The sequence below is a fragment of the Acromyrmex echinatior genome, chromosome 4 (genome assembly GCF_024713525.1).
Source record: "Acromyrmex echinatior isolate Ae372 chromosome 4, ASM2471352v2, whole genome shotgun sequence".
Classification (NCBI taxonomy): domain Eukaryota; kingdom Metazoa; phylum Arthropoda; class Insecta; order Hymenoptera; family Formicidae; genus Acromyrmex; species Acromyrmex echinatior.
Window position 1 is genome coordinate 5,922,003 of NC_141855.1, and position 23,224 is coordinate 5,945,226.

Consider the following 23,224-nt stretch of genomic DNA (forward strand, 5'->3'; position numbering starts at 1 on the left):
CAATTATAAATTGCTTATATGATGAATTCCATATTAATCCATATACACCATAATTTTCCAGTCCTTTACTATATACGACATATCATTCATATCTCGGAATTTTTATATACTGTAACAAGTATATAAAAATTATTAAGTGATTCTTATATATTTCATGTACTTCAATATCTTTAGAAAGTATTTATAAAATTGTGTATTAAAAAAAAATTAAGGAACTATTATGTAACCGAGTTATTATTATTACTTAAAAAAATAATATTTGGAGAGAGAGAGAGAGAGAGAGAGAGAGAGAGAGAGAGAGAGAGAGAGAGAGAGGGTAATAAAAATTTTTCTTATAACTAATATTGTACAGTAACAGAAGCTTTTATTTCAACTCTCTCTCTCTCTCTCTCTCTCTCTCTCTCATATTGTATAGTAACAGAAATTTTTCTTTTAACTAATAATACTTTACTTTACTCTCTTAAGCTAAAGAACATTAATATGAAATTTTAAAACGCTCAAAGACTCAATTGTCTTCTTGTGAATCAAATTTCTTTTAATATTTGTTTAATTTAAATAAAAGTTAGGAAAAAGTTATATCTGTTATAAAAAAAATATTTTACTACTCCATTACTTTAATCATAAATATATATAAATAGAACATAAATATATAAATAATACGCAATATCAACTTGCTTCAATGAACTTCGGTCTCCCTACATAATATCACAAATTAAATTGACAAGCAATTGAATAATACTGATGTTAATGAGCACCTAAAAATATTATAAAGAGTTTATTACAAAGAACAATAGAATTAAGTATAATAATTCTCTGCGTGAAAGCTTACGCAATGCGATGAACAATATTAAATCATTTTGGAGACCTATATAAAATATTAACGTTCGCGACCCAGTTACAAAATTTTTACTTGGAAAATCTGGCAATTTCAACCACAGCTGTCAGACATCGCTTTATGAAACCGGTGAAGTAAATCCTGGTGTCGTAAAGACGAGACTTATAACGGGTGAAACCTCGGCAGGGATGCAATCTAGTGATGGGTTTTGTGACGGAGCAGCCAAAACTCTTGCGGTATCTTTTCGTAACACTCTTCTTATTTCTTCACCTCTGTCCTATTGTTTTCGTCTCGTCTTCGGATTTCCTTTTGTCTTCGACGAGCCTTTCGCCATTGTTGCTTCACGTCATTCGTTTTCTTTGACATTCAGTTGGGAGCGCTTTAAAACTCAAGTAAGACATTACTGGCACTTAAGACGCAAGAACCTCGTTCTTCTTTCATCAAAGTTTGCCCAGCTCGGTAAAATAGTCGACAACGTGAAAATGAAGCTTTGGGATTTAATTTTCTTGTCTGAAAGGTAAAATTTTATCATCGATTATTTGTTAATATCCGACCAATAAATAGTAATTATATATTATGTTGTACATAAATTTTACATAAATTAAAACTGTAAATTAAAATAAACTAAACAATAAATTTAATGTGAATATAATACATTCGAATTGCCTCCTAAGATCATTTTCAAATAATTTTAAAAACTTATATACTTATAAACATTGTACATACTTTACATAATAATTTATAATATGCATAATAGTACGCTTTAATCAGCTTTTATTGAGAAATTTTCATATATTCGATTTATCAAAAGTTCCACTTCTCCTCGCTCTAAACCACATTTTCCTGCTTCTGGACATCTATCTCCTCTATCCCGTAATTAATCATTGGCGAAGTCCAGGATATCTTTCGTGGACCCGCTCTAATGTCCGACAGAACTTTCCTTCGCGAGGGTCACACGAGGATTAGGGACTTCGGAACTTTCAGTAGTTCACGTCACATTTATCTCGGGGAATATCGATACACCTCGAAGTCATTACAAATTTCCGAGCATCGATAATAATTTCCTACATGTAAATCTACGCAGATTTTTCCACTGACTCATAAAAGGAGGCTAAATGCTAATGTATAAGAACATTTGTACAATTAAATGTTTGCGTAATTTAATTTTGACTCTGTACATGAAATACAGTTATTGAAGTTTTCGTACTGTAGGAGAATACTTGATTTTCCATAGAACTGTCAATTAGAAATATCAAGCAGCATCAAAGCAAAATTACGCGAAATTACGTGACCACTTACAAAATGCAAGTTCTTTTGACAACAATATCATGCCAACTATACTTGATTATGCTTAAAAATGTGCGCGAACGAAATTTACATAATACCACGTCGCTATAAATTCCGAAGGGGAGGGAGGTACATTGCGGCGGCTCGCGAATTTCATTAACCAGATAAATGCGAGAGAAATGCGTGCGTTGCGCTGCTAACCCGCCCTCGTTGAGGGCTGTGTTTGATTGAACATTATCATGACAAAGGCGTGATGTGAGTGCCCATGTAGCCGTTCTCGCTCTCTTGTCAACAAACGTGACGTCTTTCATGTAGACATAAGAATTTAACAGAATTAAATGTGAGAGAAGAAGAAAGAAAATTGCACGCGCCCATACACACGTACACAATTATGTATATACTTTATAATATATTTCAATGTATGCTTTATAATATACTTTTCTAAAAGAGCACCGAGAAACAAAACAAATAAAATTTTATATTATATTACATACATTGCATTATATTATATTGCATTAAGTAAACCGAAATTTATATGTAAATATAAATACAAATGTTACAAAATATAAATAATTACATAAAATGGTACAATAAACTAATTGTAAGAATAAAATGCATCGATGTATAATTACTCGTAAATAATCTAAAAGTAAATTATGCAAAACAGTAGTTTCTACGAAATCGAACAGCAATGGTAAAACTGAACACCGAGAGATGCCTGACATCCCCCAAAGGCATCATTTTATTCGAGAACAGGTGAGCGTTTCGTGCACCGTTTCTCGAGGAATGAAATTCTATTAAGACTGGTTGCACGATTCCCGCGGCGGTTATAACACTTGTTACGTACGCGAGAGACTTGGATGGGAAATCAAGTGAAATGAAGTTGTAGTGAAAATTCTGAAAAGTCGCGCTTTCTACAGTGTTACAATTTAACATGCGACGCTTAAGTCCCAGACATGTTTAATTGTATGATAAATTTCAAAAGCTATTCACGTGGCAATTAAAATGTGTTGTGATATTTTGTAATACAAATGTTCAGCAAGCATGTATAGATAATTGAAAATTGATAATAATCAAAGGATCTTTTATCTTCGGATCTGATAAAGTTATTTTTGTGAATTTATTTTTATGGATTTTCATAAACTTTTATAAGTTTATTGTATTAGGTACTGTATATATTTTTAATAAAAATGTGATATAGATATGCTTGATTTCAAAATTAGTGTTCAAACGAAGCACTACAAAAAAACACAATATGTAGGATATTTCGATTTTAAATGATGTGAAATAAAAATCCTAGGAAATTTTTATTTATGAATAATTAAAGAAGTGCATGAATCTCAGAAAAAGAAGAAACAGTGAAAAATAAAAAAGTAGCAATTTAAAGTAATTAACGTTAATTTTTCTAATATAAAAATCTCTAACAGAACAAAAAAAAATTAATTTTTTTAATTTCGGGAAATGCAAAGTTCATGCCTTTCTCTTCAATTATTCATAAAAAAAATTTTTAGGATTTCCGTTTTAAAACATCCAGAGTCTAGATATCACGCCATGCTTTTTATGCCTCATTTTATACACTAATATTTAAAATTAATAAACATGTTTATACCAAATTTTAACATAGTTTAGTATATATAAACCTACTAAAATCCGCCGTACAGGTTTTTCAAATAAAATTTCAAAAAATAATTTTTTTTATTAGATTTTCTAAAGTAACATCCTCTTAATCAAATGTCACATTCATATTTCTTTTAATGCACTGGAAAAATCTGCGTTGACTGTGTGTGTTTCTCAGTATTCTTTATATTTATATAAAAGTATTGATAACATTACAGTATACATGAATTCAACAAAGGAAATTACTATCAAAAAAATTGTCGCGCAGTGCCAACTGCGAAGCGCTCGAATCTACTTTAGCTCATTAGAAATTTATCATTGTTTTTCCTAGTCAATATATCGACTAAAAGAGTCTTGGCACATAGCCTTGTTTTCGCAGTATTCACATGAATAATCTTTTTTATACGCAAGCAAACATTTCACACCGTTTCGCATAAATAAGCGACGGCCGTGATTTACAATAGTTGATTAATAAAGATTTCTTTGGCACAGGAAACAAGTCAGTTGCTGACAAAAAATTAAGAAATATTTATTCTGTAATAGCAAATAAAAAATAAAATTTAATCTTTTAATAACTTAAACTTTAAAGAATCAAATAATTGAAAATTATTATTATAGATAAATTTTTTATTATCACATAAAACTCGTGAAAAAAAAAATTCTATATATATATTCAATATCTTTAAATATATTTCAATGACATTTATACAATAATTGACATACATATATAATGTAAAAAAAGTTATTAAATGTCAGAGATATCAAAAGTTGACAGAAGATTTTTCTTACTGAATATATGAAAATTAATCTTCTACTATAATTGCTATCATCAATCTCTATATTTTCTGTCGGCAAACTTCCACATCTCTGGAATAATAATCTGTCGTGTGTGACGCATCAGCAGCTCGTGCGATTAACGTTTCTCATGCAAGATTCTGGGACATGGTTTCGAAAAAGTATCGATTGCGCACGCGTTCTGATATTCCAGCTAGCGTTTGAATCTAATAGCAAGGAACTAATTGGTCAGCTTTCCTCAAGCTCCGCGCCTTCCCCCGCTGACCGACAACCCCCGATGTTATTGGCGGTTTGCCACCCACCGCGGACGCACCTTGTCGCGGTTTACATCCGTCGATCTCATCGAAATACTATGCTCTCGTTCGACCTTATCTCACCTAAACTGCCATTAAATCGAATTAAAGCACAAGCGAAAGGTACGAAGATATTGCTTCTGACTTCAGACATTATTAAAGAAAAAAATTCTTTGATATATAATTTCGAAATACTATAAGGTTACAACTTCGATTTTTTGTATTTTGTATTTTTTAAATTTTGTGTTTTTAAATATTTAAATATACAATAATTGAATTACAGTAATTAAATTTGTTTTAAAAACTTTCATCTATAGTATTCTTTTCATGACCTCTAATTTTTCTGCTCACTAGATAAAACCAGCATCGTCGAAGCCAACTTTAAATGTTGTTAAAGAAAGAGTTCTTTGACTTACATGCTTTTGAAATGCTCATTAAAGCCTCATCAGATTTCCGATAAATTTTACATTTCTGAATAATTAAAATATTTCCAAAAAAATTGTTAAGTTTTTAATAATTCTTTTCATTATTTCAAACTTTTTCATCAATCAGATAACATTAACGAAACATATATAATTTAATGTAAATTGTCTTTTCGATAATTGATCATGATGTATATGCACGTTTCTAATTAATTTCTTCGATTAACGAAATCGCGGGATTCGTTCCCGAAGCATCATGGTAGGTCATATTTTATACTTTCTGATTCGCGAGCGACAATTTAATGGCAGTGACAATTCATCGACTAACAGAGAGAGTCCACTATGCTGCACAGCGGAGTTTCATGTAACTTAACTACGTATACATACATCAAGCTTAATGACTCATTGTCAAGTCCTCTCGCGCATCCGAGAACCATCGTAATGCTCCGAACTTGGTGAATTAACTCGCGACATCGCGGTTTGTTGATTTCGTTTAAAGCAAATATTACGTGACTTTACACGTACCTACTGTTACCAAAGTATATGGCAGGTAATCATTAACGAGAATGTAATAGCACCAGATTACATTTATTTAACACTAATTGATATTCGTGGATTACAGTGTATTTTAAATTAATAGATATAATATATCTTTACTTAAAGTTAATGTAATTCAACGATTTTTTTTCATTTTGGAGATCAAAATTCGAGAAATAAGATTATGTAACTTAAAATTATGTAAAAAATTTGTTATAAATAATGTTATACAACGTTATAGTTGAAAAATATTCGGGTCTACTGTACCTTTGAATATCAATTAATATAAATTGTCATTTTGTACACGCTGTTAAATCTATAGTGTTAATCAAATTTAATCTAATTTGAGTCGTCACTATTCTGATTCCAATATATCATTATTTTATACTAAAACGATAGATAAATTTAACATTATATAATGCTAAATTTATTCATAGTTTTAGTATAAAATAACAATATATTGAATAGGAGCAATGGTGACATAAATTAGGTTAAATTTGATACTAAAGATTTAATAGTGTAGACTCAGAGATTAAAGTGTTAAAAGTTATTTCTGAAAGTATGTATTATAACAAAAAATATTTCGAACAAAAATTGTACGGTGTAAAAGAACAAATAATATAATCATGACAAATTGATTTTTCCTTTATTATCTCTCTTCAAATCATACAACTTTTATTTGTAATATTTTTTTGTTATGACGCATGTTTCAAAGATAATAACTTATAACACGTCAATTGTATTACGTAACAATATTCTATAATAATAAAATAATAACGTTCCTCTTTTGCATACACACATTAATTGATTAATTAAATTAATTGATTCAGTTAATGTATGAACTATAAATGGAAAAGTTATTTTTTCAATAGTTCCCAGCTACATTTTTTATATTTTGAGATAATCCTAAAATTTGAATTATGTAACAAAAATTATCTTTAAAGATCATAAAAATTATATGTCGCTAATTATATTTCCGCTAAATTTAATAATTATATATTTTGTTAAACTAATATGTGATTACTGAAAAATTTTATTATTACACAAAAGTACAAATTATTACTTCTTACATTTATATTTCTGTTCCTATGGCATCTCCTGCACAGAGTAGTAACCTTTCAATTAATATTCGTTTATAATATCGGGTTTTTAATCCCTTGTCTTATGATTTAATTTACAACAGTTATGATACCGCGCGTACCGTAATTAAGAAAGTCGTTCGCGCGACAAACTTCCACAAATAAGGATCTGACAATACTCTCAATCTCCTTTTGCCAATTTTCTCGAAGCTAATCATACCGTGATAAGAAATTTTTAAACATTAACTCTTTTATAAAACGTAAAATATTTAGTAAAAATATATAATGTAATTAACCTTTTATGAATATGAGCTGTTCTAAAAATTGTCATACAATCGAAAGGAAGTGATTTCTCATATAAAAATAATATAATAATCAAAATATAAAATAAAATTTTTTTGTATAGACATTTTCATCAATTTTTCGATTAATAAAATATTATTAGCCATTATAAATACATTATTGAAACTTATTATGTATTTTAAACTGTACCAAATCCAGACTGACATAGAAATAGCGAGAAGTCAAATTGAGTCAAATTGAGTAAGCAAGTTGTGGTTAATTAAGTGCAGGCATACTTAACGAATATTGACACTCTATACAAAAAAAGATTGTATTCTATATTTTTCTTACTTTTACAAGACTCATCTTGAATTTTTCCTGATTGCACCACGATTTCTAGAATACTCTGCATTCATAAAGAAGCCCTGTATATATTTTTACATAAAATATTATTCTTTGTGTCAATAAACTAAATTTTAATTAATAAAAAAAAATTTTACATTACAACTAGAATTGCTTCTTTCTGGCTATTTTCTTTTTCAATTTGTTGTTACATAAACTTAGGTGCATTCGGGGAGATACTATTAGCGCTATTTGTGTCATTCTATCTTCATCGTTTATTACACGTAAAACAAGGATAAAATGACGCAAATAGCGCTAATACCATCTCCCCGAACGCACCTTTTATAATATAATAAAACAAAGAAAAATAGTATAATAAAAAAGTGGAGCTTTTGAGAGTTTATATAGACATAATTTTAACGATTTGCCTGGCAGACTAAAATAACTTTTACCACGAGTTCGACTTGAATATGTTTTTTTATGTTCAGCTCGTATTTTTTATGTTTAACTTGTATTTATTACGTTTATGACCCGTATCTCTTGATATTATAGAGCAAGAGATTGCAATTAATGCAATTATTCAATTCTCGACGAATTCATATGACAATTCGAATTTCTTTCAATCCAATCAGTTTGCGGTTAGCCTGTCCGTTTCACGCAGACGAGGGTTGTCAACCGCTTGCAGAAGTTCTCAATTTTGGAGAGGAGCAGTAAGATAATCGAATTTTGCTGGTCACTTTGAAGGCTGTTACGCAGTAATGGAGTTGCCAGGCGACTTAGGCAGATTCACCAAAGTCGCCTAACGTTGCGACCTCTCACAGCGCGATGCATCCGTTACACGTTCCGAACTTTGTTGAGCTAATCCTACCCTTCGAAATCCTGCCGAGGGCGAAGTAGAATCTACACGGGATATAGAGGATTCGATTGTTTGTGGTCGTCCACACTTAATCATGCGAGCGAGCTCACAGACATGTCTTCTCAAATGTTTGCGCAGAGTCGCATAATTCGCGCTACTATCGCACGGATTCTATCGGATCGTTCCCTGCACTACCTCAACGTCATTAATATCACATTATCAACGAGTTCATCCACAAACCATTCACTTCATGCAGCAGGTTCTAATCATTAGTTTTCTCGTCACGTTTCTAGCGACCTTTAGGAATTTATATATAAAATAAATTTCTCGTATATTAGCCTTTAAATAACTAAAAAACAACATCGCGTCAAAAAATGCGATAAATAGTTGTTGAAAAAGTTGTAAATGTGAAACTTTTGCGTCACATTAGCAGCATCACATTCAAACTACGTACTTTTCCGTGATTGAAAATATGGAGATTTTACAGGTTTTTACGAAATCTGTAGATTCCAGTTTCGAGCTGGATTTGCAAATCAGCGTTGTCAATAGACAGATCGTAATCACGATACGCGAGTGCGAGTCTGAATTTACAACGAACTCAAGAAAACTCACTCTCGGCGAGGGAAACTTGTAAATCGATCCACGGACACGATATGCTTTGAGCTGACTTGTGTCGCTCGGAAAAATCGAAAGCGATTGTATGTGCGTCAGCGGCCTAATGAACTTTAAAATCTAAAATCTAGGTACCCTAGAGATCCAAGGTAGCACGTTAAGCCCGCGCGTTGCGACGCAGTGTTGATGTTTAATTTTTCGCCTGTTCAGGAGTGACCATTCTGCTGTCGCTGACAGTTTTCCTGAACCTCGTGGCAGAAAGCATGCCGACGACTTCGGACGCTGTCCCTTTAATAGGTACCTATTGTCAACCAACGGTAACTCGCATCTGGCAAGCGTGTTTTTACAATGTCTGTATATACATTCGTATGTGTATATATCCGTGAAACGCAAAGGGTGCGCTGCGATATATCATCTGACGATGGCTGTATTTATTTAACCATTATGCTTATTGACAATATACATTACTAACGATGAAATATCATTAATACCATAAATGTTAGATAGAATGAACAGTCTATTAAATTACTCCTCCATTTGTTATCAAGAAGGTACTCAATTCGGAATAAGTGAATTGTTAATAATTGCAAAGTAACATCATACAAAGATTCCAATCACACTTTTAATTAATTGCTCACTGGATGATATAACGGCGCGCCCTGTAAATGTACCTTCGCCTGTTTTTTACGTAATTCCTAGAAAACCTCGACGACGTAACTAAACAGTAAGGTGGAAAAACGAAGACGACGGATTACAAAGGTAGTCTAGAATGGCAAGTGGATCGGTTCTATCATTCGGGTAATGAACGTTCGAGGGCGAACTCGCGAATCAGGCACTCCGAAAAGGGCAACTCGATTGCTTCTCGAAAGAGCTGGCGTGTTCGGGCGACCTATCGCACCAACACTGCCACCGGCTGCTCAGAAACGTGATAGAGAAATAAAAGACCGCCATGGGAATCAGGATTATACGTTTCTCGAAAGTCGATAGCTTCTCTTCCATTCTCTTGCTTCCCAAGGTTTATTATCCAGTATTTTGTTCCTAATTTCTTCTCGATTCAGGATTACGCTTAATTTCACGTAATTGCTGTGTGAGATAAGATAATTTCTTAAAGCCGAGTAGAAAGTTGTTATCAATTATCAAATCCCTATTATGTTGCTCCGCGAAATTATTTGTCTAGCGAAATTGTTGAAATTCCGCAATTATAAGTCGCAATTCCGTTTTATTTCTGACGGGACGGGACGCTGTTCTTCACACGGGTATCACTCGAAGAAAATAGCTTCCTGTCACAGCGATTTCAACGTGTATGCCGGGCATGTAAGTTACACTAGTGTAGAGTGTCGAGAATGTCGCGAAGGATCAACGCTAAAAGCTTCCAAATCCTACCACTGGTTTATCGCATTTTAGTGATACAGATCCGCTTTCTCGTCAGAGAGTGATACGAAGAACATCCGATCTCTGTTCAGATTTCCGGCGCGTCCAATTGAATTTCTTGTTTAAATTCGTCGAGATTTCAAATTTTAAATCCTTAGAAGGAAAATAATACTAAGTCGAGAAAAATCACGAGAAAAGGATCGCATCTTAAATTACGTCTCAAAATATTTTTTTTCATATTTTCCTCTCGGAATTTAAGAACAAAAGTGTGTCGCAAAGCGAGAAATTTAAACGTTATAATTATTTTTTAAATGAATCGTTCGATCTCAACAGAATTTAATATAGAGAGTGAACGATACTTATAAGATATGTGGAACGTTTTTCCCATCGGAAAAACTTCTCCAATAAACGGAGCATAAGCGGATTGACTACGTATAATATTTGGATTATCGCAATTATTGTCCTAAATAGATCATTCAGAAACGTCGTAAAATTGAAGTGATATAAAATGCGAATATATTTGCAGAAATGCTGCCGAAAACGATCTATTCGCTAAACAATTACTTTCCCAACCAGCGCGTTCATTCGCGGACGACAACACGGGACAGGTTCCCTAGAACTTTTATGTACAATTTTATTTTTATTATATACTTGCATCGATGGTGACCGTTATATCGGAATAGCAAGCAGTAAAGATGTGAATGTCGGAAATAAAATTCGAACAAACGAACCGAACTATGTTTCGCGCTGCAACGTCAACGGAAGAAACTAGGGCTAATAAAATAGATGATAAATTAGTTTATGGTCACAAGAGCGTTGTAGCACATCATCGTAAAATTAATTTCTACAATTATAAGCGCAATTAAAAGAGACTTTAGAGCGAGACTCAAACGATATATAATATACAGAATATACAGAGTGGATACTAAGTGAGTCTAAACAATTTTAAGATATGATTTCTCACACAAATTCAAGTTGAAAAATTTTATTTTTAATTATGAAAACTACAATTATGAAACTACTTGATTTATTTTGATGAAACTTTATATAAGTTTAAAGCTTACAAAATTTTTGGTAAAAAGCAATTTTTCCTTCAACTTTTACACCCTATACCTTTGAAACTAATCCTTTTGAACATACAGTCATATAGAGTTTTCGATTTGAATTTGTGTGAAGAGTCGTCCCTTAAAATCTTTGAAAATACTTGGTTCTACAGTATATAAAATAACGTTTATATGAAATGCATCAAGGCACTCACATCTTTGATCCTTGCAGTACCGAGTTAGTTCGTTTAGTTCCTGACGTGTCCCGAATGATTTGTTTCCACACAACATCCGTGTAGAGTAAATTCCATTTTCCGATTTCTTCTTTTATATAATATTCTAGGTTTTAAGATTTTTTTTCGTAGAATCACATATACGTACTATTGTATTATGTTTTCCATTTAAGTGTTTTACACAGAAATGTCTACCTATATAAATCTGTTTAGTATTCTCCTTTAATAAACAGCGTGCTAACCGCTCAAAAAATCGCTAAACAATCTTAAATTAGATGTAATGTGTCGTGTTATTTTATTGTGTTTGTTAACTTAACGAAAAATATTCTATGATGTACATGTAAGCTAGATAGCGTCATAAACTATAAATTTAATTTAATGTTTAAATTTTGAAAATGATGCCTTTCATAACACTTGCATAAGTCTCGTGATAAAGCGTTTAAACAACAACGAAACGTATAATCCTGATAATCCCGCAGCATAAAAATGTTCAACTCCGTTTAAAAGAAAAATATTAAGAATAACAATTAATTCGCAATACGAACGATGGAAGCCATTGAGATTACGTTGAAATCACGTTGAATTAACTCTTTTAGAAATTCATTTCTACTGAACGGCGACGCATATTTTTAGTATATGATGCAAAGCATAGATTAAATTAAAGCACTGTTGCATTTAATTGCGCCTCTGAGTTTCTAATCGCAAATAGATAAAATTGGAATGAAGCGCGAATATAATTCGAATTTTTTAGTGATAATGTTTACTTAAAAAATATTAAAATAAATTGCAAGTAATACACTTTTATCCTTTTTATTTTAACTTTAAATTTTAGCTTTGATTAAATTAACTGGTTTAATACTAATTGATATTTTTATCTATTTTTAAATTATATTTCTAGCCGTGACAGAAAAGGAAATTTGATTAAGCGCATTTCAACCTAATTAGAGTTAAAGCAACAGATTGCAACAGACGTTCTATGCGATGAGGCGCGATGTAAGAAGAATCGATCGATTTTCAGAAGCTGATGCTTTCTATTGTTCAACGGAAGAAAGAAGAAGAGGAAAAAAAGAGTATTCCCTCTCACACATCTATACATGTGTACACTCAATGTAATACACACGGGGAAGCGTTATTATTATGTGCTTTCTTTCCTTTGGGAAAGAAATTTTAATTAAAGTCCATGGCTAAGATAAATGCGCCGTGCGATGCATCTTAAAACAAATCCTCATGAGAGCGGCAATGGACGCAAATTCGTTTAGATGCTATTTCGTTTCCACGAAATGACCTTTTTCACCCTTTTTAGAGCCATTCGACTATCCTGCTGTTGTTTCATTTCCTTCAACAATTAAAAGTGTCATAGAAATTTACATCTTGTTGTCAATAATCTCTATTTGTCATAAGAAAACAGCAAGGAAAGACAGATAGAGAGAGAGAGAGAGAGAGAGAGAGAGAGAGAGAGAGAAAGTGAGAAAAAGTGAGCTCATTAATGATTTGCTAAAAGTCAAGATCATTGAATCTATTTCTACCATATTTTTTAATTAGTGATATCTGGATGCGAGGAAATTAGCTTCTAATGAACGTTCGATGAACGCTTTAATCTCACATAGCCAATTCGTTAGCTATCTCGCTTTGCATCGAGCAAGATTTGGAAGGGTCTTTAGTGAAAAGAGTGAAGTATCGATTTTAATTGCTATTATTTTTGATAGGCATCGAGAACGGATGAGATTTGTTTAATGGATTTAAGAATTTAATGATTCTCATATATACGTGTATATTTTATGTTCTTTACTTAATGGCTTTCTACGTCGCTTCTATTACAATCTTGCATATAAAAAAAACACGACTTCAGCGAGCAATCTACAAGTTTGATGAACTGGCAACAGGTGATACTCTGGCATATCCAGTAAAAATATTTGCGCTATCATCGTAATTAGAAATTCATCAATTGATCGTCCTTTCTTGTCATACTCGTGGAAACCATTGCTTCCTTCCTTCCAGCATAGGAAAGCAGGAAGTTGTCAGCTGCTTCCGCAAGTTGTGACCGGAGATGCTTGAATGAAATCGCTAATTTAACACAAGACACTTGGCAGCATGGGCTGCTAATTACGTGCTTGCTCCTGACAGCTCGAATTGTATAATCGAGATGTAAAAGATGCAAGATTGCTATCAACGTTAGTAATGTTATGGTCACTTTGACTTTCCACTCTTAGTCGTATTCATCATTTATTATCTAGAAAATTATTCTTGAAATTTAAAGTATTTAACAGTATAGATAATTAAAACATTTCGATTTTATAGGAAAATACGATGCATTTCCTATTAAACCTCAATTATTGAGAAAAATTTCTTGTTGAAAATGGACGAACTGGACGATTTTGATCATATTAATCAAAATTCTGGTTATCTCAATTATATATAATAATATATTCAACCGGAAAATTCTAATTTGTTCATTTTCAACCAACATTCCAATTAATGCAACTAGACTTTTTTATTTTTTATCATATCTTTATTTGTGCAAATCTTTCATTTAACATGAGTCATCAAATATTGTTTCATGAAGAGTTTCTCCTACTTCATCCTTATCCTCTATAACGAACGATGGAGTTTCCCATAGTTAATTAATCAAGAAATAAATCAAGATAATGTCTCGAATAATCGCAATCATTCTCTATCGAGTAGATGATTTCATCATTTAAAATCGCTCGTCCGTGCTATGTGAGAGGCGTTCTGTAACCGCTCCAAAATGGACAGATGAATAACTCTGTGGCTCTCTTTATGGCGGCTGTCCCGCGCGATTAATGCTCACCGGTCGCGAAATATGACGTCCAGCCGCTCATAGCTGACGATCGAATAGCGTCTCGTGTCCGGATTTTTTTGGTAAAATCGCACAGTTGTCTCTCAAATATGCTTCCGCACACGTCTGTGTTCGACATCGTGGATGAAATGCAGCGCCAATTGAAACGACGAAAATTCGCAGTACACATAGGAAGTAAACTGAAACACCGATATATATTCGCTGTAAAACGACATTTTTACAAATCGTTCAAGCGTGAAGAGGACAAAATACATGAACAAGGGTATAAAGTAAAATAAAACATTTCTAATTTTCATGAAATGCCTCATGTAATTCTGATTATCGAAAATCAGAATATAATGTGTTATCGAAATTAGCTATCACGCTTCGTTATTAATCGTCATGTATGCGATCGTATAAGCATAGTTCGCGAATTTCATTAAACGCTCAAAGACCAGTGGAATTCAATACAACATCCGTGTCACAAGTAAGCCGCAAAACGATGTTTCAATGGTAACGATCCGAGAAATTGTATATTTTACATAAGTGACGTTGAATTATTGTGCCTCCATTTTTATGATTTTTCTTCAGATAATTCTTTATTCCACAAATTTCATTTTTTTTTTCGTGTCTTAATATAAACGATCAAGAGATGTTAATGTCAAAGATATTTCTTTAATATAAATTAATATAGTAAACTTTGAAATGCACTTCTAATTTTACTCATATTGTGACTTCTGAATGCACATTTAATGCTTATAACGTTATTAGTTATATTCCAACGTTATATCAATTTTGTTCATTCTTTTATTTCATATCAAATCTTAATTCTTTGGAATATATTTAATTTGAAAATTACATATAGTTTTATAATCGCATTTGATATGTAATTTAATTGTATCTTAAAACAAATTTCGTTAGTGCCGTCCAATTTTAATCGTAATGGAGCTATCTCATGTATAAATGAGCAATAAATAGTTACTTTATGTGAAAATTTTCTCTGATTGTGTTGGATTTAATCGATTTCGTTTATAGGATAACTCTAAAAAAAAAACCCCCGTAATAAAATTACGGGTTTTCAGGCTTAAGTGAAATTAGCTTCAATTATAGTATAGTTTTTAATTCATCGATTAAAAATTTTCTTAAACAAACTCATAAAAAATGGACAGATTTTGCTGTAGCGTAATTTGAATACTGTTATTTTGAATTTAATCAAATTAAAGTTTTTTCTTTTTCTCTCTTTTTTAAACTATTTATTTTTTTATAACTATCTTAATACTTTTATACACAGAATAATGAGATGAATTAATTGATGTAAGGAAAATACATAGTTGATTTTCAAAAAAATTATACAATTTTGCAATACTTGCAAACCAGATATTTTTTTTTTAACAACTATCTGTTTCTTTACATCTACATCAGTTGATTCATCTCATTATTCTCTGTGCATAAAAGTATTAAAGTATTAAGAAATGAATAGTGTAGAGCTAAAGATACCTTTTAATTCAATTAGACCTGAAATAACAACTTTCAAACGGTGCTACAGCAAAATCCGTCCCTTTATAATAGCTTTGCCTAAGAAAACTTTTAATCAACTTTTAATCAAAAACTAAAACATATTGTAACTTAAGCCTAACATACTATAATTTAAGCCTAAAACTTTAATTCACCGAGATCCAAAAACCTGGGGTTTTGTGCGGTCCTTTAGTAACTTATTCTTTACATTAACCGAATTAAGCTGTTGTTCAAATCGATCCGAAAAATCGTAGGCGACAGCTTTGTAATTCCAATCTCGTGCCCGGAGAAGTACGCGAGCCGCGGTTTAAATCGACAGGATAATCCATAACGGTGACAAGAAAATAGCGTGAGACGGAAAGCTGATGCGGTCGACGAACCCAAGTCCGCTTTGTAAACCTCGAGACCGATCATTGCCGTGCACCATGCAAATTTATGCAACGGCTGCCACGCCGAACAGCCGAGTGGAAAGAGGCCCCGTCAGCTACGTCGAAGGCGATTGTGCGAGGACAGCTACTGTATTACTATATATTATGGCTGCTGTATATCCCATCGTCTTCTGATGTGCCGATATCGCGTCCGCGTGATAGCACATACCCATCATAAGTTACGTTTATCTCGCAGACCAAGTTTTAACGTTCTTCACGCCGTCGAACAAGGCGATGCATTTTTAAGATCGTTGCAATTTTCAACACCACGGTGCCTCGAAATCGCTCACGTGCTGCCGCATAATTGTTTCTATCCATGCTGGATTTGAAGGAAATATATACGATGCATGACAAACAAACGTGTCTCGAAACGAAAGAATGCCTGTGCATTCAAAAAGAGTACTTTTGTTCGTCGCGTTGAGCACATATAGTGTCCTGAAAAATTTGAGCTTTAATTTTAATGCTTTCATCATTAGAATTCAAAAAAAAATTTTTAATTCGTTGAAGAATTTAAATAAATTATTAAAATAAAATTAAAGTCTAATACATTGACGTGTGATTTGTACAGGAAAGTATAAAAAAAAAGCATTTTACACAAAAAAAATACATTCGAATTGAATGATTCTAAAAAAGGATTAATGTTTTACATAGATAACTTATATCTTTTTATTTCTTGTCTGTTGAGAGATGTTTTTTTTTTATTAATATTTTCCTTTTTGCTTTTTATTAATGGCCTTCATATCACGATATATGTAACGTTAAATCCTTTGAACTTCTGTAGCTGGCAAATCATTATCCTTCACTCTAAATTATGAAGTTTCTCACCGCTGGGACTTTTTCAAATGAAACTGTATGTCTAGCTTTTCGGGTGAGTTATAAGTATATTCCATGGCGCGCACTTCGCGTTAAAATACGAAACGTTTAATTAAAACTTTACGGCAACCGCGCATATAACAATTGCAGACTATGATATAGCATCGATATACCGATATTTCGCGTCATTAATAGTTCATTTAGCGGCTGTTGAGAAACTTTCTAATTAGAATATTATTGCCGAGCGATTTTAATGTAGGAAAGTAGGAAACTTTTGTCGCCGTTTCGTGCGTTTGCAGCGGTGCGATTTTATGACTCATGTATCTTCGTTAACTCAGCATTATCCGTATTGTGCGAATCGTGCGGGCGTTCCATTTATTCGCCGCGATTCCGAAGAAGGAGAGTAGCGAGCAATGCAAATTTCAATTTCCATCACACGTATCTGAAACCAACGATATTGCATCTCGAGGTTCGAGGTTCGCAAAAACGGATGATATCAAAAGTTTCCAAAATATCGGATATGTCGCTGTACGTATGAGCCTCACGTTGATCGATGTAGGCAATAGTCGACCGAGAAACCGTCAGGTTTCTGTCAGGAATAAAACATTTTTGAGGAAATCATCCTACACGGATAGTTATTACGAATATCTCTTTGCAGAATTATCATTGTTATTATAGTTAATAAAATGGGATTACTCTTGTCTTGAAAATTGTATTAAGATTCAATAATTAAAATAATAACAGACAAACATATATTATTTGCTATAAAAAAAAATTGGTATATTAAATTTAATAAATAAATTTATTAAATAAGACAACGCGAATTTCATTTTTGATCGAAGCTAATCTCGATGCTTAATAATATTTATATATACAAGTTTATAAATACATTTTTTTTTAGTTCTATAAATTACGCGCTGATTTGATTTATTGGACTTGAAACGCACTTATAACTGAAGATGGAAGTGACATTACAAATTACATTGATCGTCAATTTTAAAATGTAAAGAATTGATTACGAAACCATCACCTCAGCCAAGATTTGAACCTGATATTCCCGAATTTCCGAAATAAATGTTTTACCTTTTTGATCACCGAGCGTGTGGAAATATTTTTCGCAGGAACCAGTAAGTGAGAGAATTTTTCAAAGAGACGTGTATATTAAGTATCCGTTTTGATCGAAAGTAGGATTTTTCTCTTATCTGATTTATTCTTATCAATCTAAGTTTTATTTATAGTTGCTTACTGAATTTCATTGAGGCATTTCTTCGTTTGTATCTGTATACTAGTCTAATAATAAGTTTAAAATCGACGAAGGTGGAAAGTCAAATTGTGAGTACATATTAATGAATAAATCTCGTTGTATTTTTTAATTAATGGTTATTATTAGTAACGTTAACATGGAAGTATATTTTGTACGTTCGCAATATGAATATATTTTACTTTGTTTGAAATGTTAACTCTTCCTTCATGGATTTAGTAAACTTCATTAATGGATATCGATTATCGAACAACGCAAAAATGACCAGTATAATATCAATGCGCATCCTAATTCTAAAAGCTCAGGTCTTATGCTGGCCGCCCAGAACGCATTATCTAGCAGTACATTATCGAGTGAACTCGACTAATGTAAATTCAATGCAACTGTAAAGCGATATTCTCAACAAATCCCCTGACAATGCTGTCGAAAATATTAACAGAAATTTTATCGCCATAGCAGTCAATGCTATGAATTCAATGAAATATAAAATTCATGAACTTTTATATCATTGGCAATCAGACAACATTCCATCTTGTTACCCAACATGATTTAGCTTTAAATTAAATTCTATTGTAAATAAAATTCTTTAAAATTCTGAACTATGAATATTACCATTTTTTAAACAATTTGAAATAGCTTTGTATTCGAAAATGACGCTATGGAAATATCACACTAGCTACAAATTAAGTCTCAAAATTACGAACACACTTGACTTCTCGAGGGTTATTAATCGATTTTCTACTAAGCTTATATTGTTTGATATTCTAATTCGATCATCGACATGTTGTCTCATTATTTGCTCTCAGATTCGCTTCGTTAGTTATTCCGTTATGACAATCATGCCTTCATAGTCCCATACTTCGAAGTACTCAGGATGGAACAGAGGCGGGGTCTACTTCTCTCTCTCCCGAAGAAGCTATCAGACGCAGAATAATCGATTCCCTCGTGCCTGTACGAATATAGATAAACGTGGAAAATCGCGCAGGCAGGCGAACTCCATTTCGCTCGTTTGGCTTACTCCGCGCTTTCCTAGACGACGTTTCTACCAGGGGATCGACTTTGCAAATATGCGCGTTCATCCCTGCGCGAGAGCGCGATTAAATTAATGCCAAGCCAGAGGATAGAAGTCGTCTTGACGCGTAGCACGAGATAGGAGAGTGACAGTCGCACGAAAATCTCAGATTAGAGAGCATTATACAACAAGTTCTTATCGATACTGCACAATTTGGGTTAGTTGGGAGTTTGGTTACAAGATCCCTCTTCGAATCCTATGCTGTTGCTGTCTCGTCTTGTAATTTAGAGGATCGCAAATCGCTCGTTCACGTCCTGTCTCGTGATTCAGGGCGGTTCGGCTAATTGTCTCTCTGCAATCCGGTCTGCGGTCAGATTCGAAGCGTTTTCGTAGGCGTTAGTGGCCGCATGGTTACTGATAGCGGCTGCTCGCCGACCGCATCGCGTAATGGCGGTGCGTACGTGTAATGCTCAGGTGCGACGACTTTGTATCGACAACACACTAGGTTCTCTTGTGAGGATGACGATCGATCGATCAATCGGTCGGTCAATTGATTACGGGTGCATTCATTATTGCTTTCTTATGACGCGAGGCTCCATCAGCTTTCTCGAGAAGCATCTTCCCTGTGTTGGTAATTTCTTTAAGAAGCGCGCCTTCCCAGCGCCATCCTCTCTCGAATCTGAGACATCCCGGTAAGTATCGTAATCCACACTCCGTGGAATCCTTGTCACATGTCGAAGACGACGGCAAAGAAGATCGTTCGATCATTTGCAGCTTGATCAACGAGTTGAGAGAGACGAGAAATGAGAAACGATCCTGAAGAACACTCCATGGATTCTGAAGAATCGAAACATCGGTCGTTTAATCGCGACTTATGTTCGAGAAAAAAAACCAAACTTCGAGAAAAAAAACTCTTTGATCATTCCTTTGAGTGATCAACTTGATTTTTGCTGACTATTCATATCCACGTAATCGAAGAAAGATTCCATCTAATGTTATTTTTATTTAACCAATGAAATTAAATGCGACTTTGGTCTGAAAATCAAAAGATATTTCTAAATTCCCATTTTCCATTCGTGATCTCGATTTCCCATATCTTTTCCAATAAAAATTATTACGCCATCCAATTTTTGTCCCTTTATACATCGAGATACTAATATTATTTTCTAAGCGTGTACCCTAATACTTTTTCTTTTCCACTCCGCGTAGGAGAAACGGAAACTAAAAGAAACTCGAGAGAGAGAAAATCGTTTCATTATTTGTAGTGTGCGGCACGCGTCCTACCTTTTCCCTCCTAATCTCTCGCCGAAATAAACGACTTTTAATAAACGACTTGTTCGAGTGAGCGCGTTTCTCGACTCGCCAGAGCAAGAGACACGATGTTAGGCGACGCGGGCGACTACAGAGCTTGCGGGGCCTTATGTGTACACTACGTGTATATAATCAAACCTTTTGTGTCTTTTTCCATTCCTTCTTTCCTCTATTCCAGCCTGGAAGCGTAAGGTAAGTCCGCTCGATCCAAGAAGATCCTCGGTCGCGCGTGGGGAAGAAAAACTGATTCTCCCTGACCGCGGGGCTGATCTCGAGTCGTCGATGATTATATCGCGAACGTAAAAGTATCTTGAAGTTGAGCGTGTATGAGATCAAATCGGAAGAAACAAGAAAAAGTCACAATGTTACAATGGGGTATCGAGTTAAAAATTAAAAGTCGAATATACGATATAAGCCAGCTCGGGCACCACACGTTCCTTCAATTTTCATTAAAAAATTCTTTCATTGCCTCAATCTTTTAATGAATATTCCAATAAATGTACGTAAGAAAAAAACAGATATATTTGACAGTTTGTCAATATCATACTAACACATTGATTAATTTTGCACAAAGTCAAGGTGCATAAAACTAAAAGGCAAATACAAGCCAGATCGAAAACCACACATTCCTTCAACTTTCGTTTTAAAATTCTTTCATTGCATCAATGTTTCAACGGATATTTCAATATATGTAATAATGTATACTGTATAATAATAAAAAATGTAAAAATATACATAAGAATAAAAGAAATATCTTTGATAGTTTATCAATACTAACATTGATTAATTTTCCACAATGTAGAAAAATAAGTTTAGCCACTGAAATAAGTTGATGTACTATTAATTTTATAGAAACTTTTATAAAGATTATTATTTTAATTTAAAAATGATCAAAATTGTATATTTGGTAACTGGACTGATGAGAACTAAAAAGATATTTGAATACTGTGCAGAAAGAATAATTTATAATTTTGCTGAAGTATTTAAAGATTTAGCTAGATATTGATCTGCAAATAGTTTTGTTGGATCGTCAAAATAATTATGTAGAACGTTTAAGTGACAGCGCTGCAAAAAGTTTGAACAGTCTAGCAATCAGTTTGAGCGTCCTACATAATTATTTTGGTGGTCCAAATAAAATTATTTTCAAATCTATATACATATATAGCTGAAATTTTAATTACTTCAGCAAAATCGTTTTTCTATGCGGATCCATTTATGGTATTTTAGATGTCCAAGATGATAACACATTGTTGATTAATTTTCCACAATGTAAGAAAAATTAGCTAGATAAATTGACACTGTTAATAATTTTATAGCAGCTTTTCATAAAAACAGTTATTATTCTGGTTAAGGAATAATCAAAGTTATGTAATTGAACTTATGTGTGATGATTAAAGAGATATTCGAATAACGGATATATTCGTGACATCTTAGATAACCAAGTAGACTAATGATACAACAATGGACAACTGCTGGACATCCCGAATGATCATAGAAACTATTGATGTGACAATCAATATCTACCTCTATATAGTCAATGAGTGCGCGTTCATGGCTGAAAGTGGGTGAACAGTGACGTTTCCATGGAAACATCTCAGACAGGATCTAATTAGATGCAAATAGGATTCTGCCCAGGATCAGTTTTGAATCAATGACCATGTTTACAGAAAACATTTCAAATTATCTGTAATGTGTCAACTTAAGCGTTAAAACAAAACAAAACCTATTTTCCATTTTGAGATAAAATATTTAAGCTGCTTTAAAGTTCAGAGCTTAAATTCTCATTAGTCATCATATGAAACCTGAAGGTTTTAGAGAAGCGAATTATTTTTTCAGAATATTGTAATTTATCAGTACTGAATGGATAATTAACACGAATGAGTCTAATTAACATAAACTTGAATATGATATCCTAGTTATAACGCGGATTAGATCGTTCACGTTATTCAATCAGTACAAACTTTATCCGTGTTCATCCGCACTTTATCAGAGAAAGATTCTCCCGCTACTTTGAGGAAGACGCGATATCTTCCATTACTCGACTCGGTAGCATGATATAATTCGGTAAGCCGGTTACGAGAACGGCTCTGGATTATTTTCTGCGGTTCTACTTCGGTATCAGCGCACCACGTGCCATCCCACAAACGTCGCAGCGGCCTAATTGAATTAATAGGAAGGAGCTCAGAGATTAGGCCCGCGATTGCACGGCGGGATCAGCAAAGTCTCCGTTCAGTTTCCAACTCACGTTTGGGCACAGCGCGGATTACCGTTTTTCATCACGCTGGATTTCGGCACGTCTCGTTCGTCTCCGGAATAATAGATCCCCGTCTAGCCTCGTTCATTTTAACGGAAGCGTTAAATCTAGTGCGCGATTCCGTAATGCACCATCGAACGATCGGTCCTAATTGGCGGCGGCTGGTTCGTTAATCGCCGGAATAATGTAGAGTCTCGTAGTTTAATCATTTACGAGCACTTCGGCGAAG

General features: G+C 33.4%; 1 protein-coding gene across 5 annotated transcripts in view; it reads left to right on the plus strand.

The window, feature by feature from the left end:
* The window catches only part of nAChRalpha6 (nicotinic acetylcholine receptor alpha6), a 264,238-nt gene that overhangs the window by 170,641 nt on the left and 70,373 nt on the right, over positions 1-23,224 (plus strand). For 3 of the 5 annotated variants that reach the window (XM_011068078.2, XM_087405320.1, XM_011068079.2), the window contains exon 9: positions 9,168-9,254. The exons of the other annotated variants lie outside the window; for them this stretch is intronic. In XM_011068078.2, the coding sequence (XP_011066380.1) occupies positions 9,168-9,254 (87 nt within the window). The remainder of the gene's footprint in view (positions 1-9,167; positions 9,255-23,224) is intronic. 5 annotated transcript variants of the gene reach the window in all.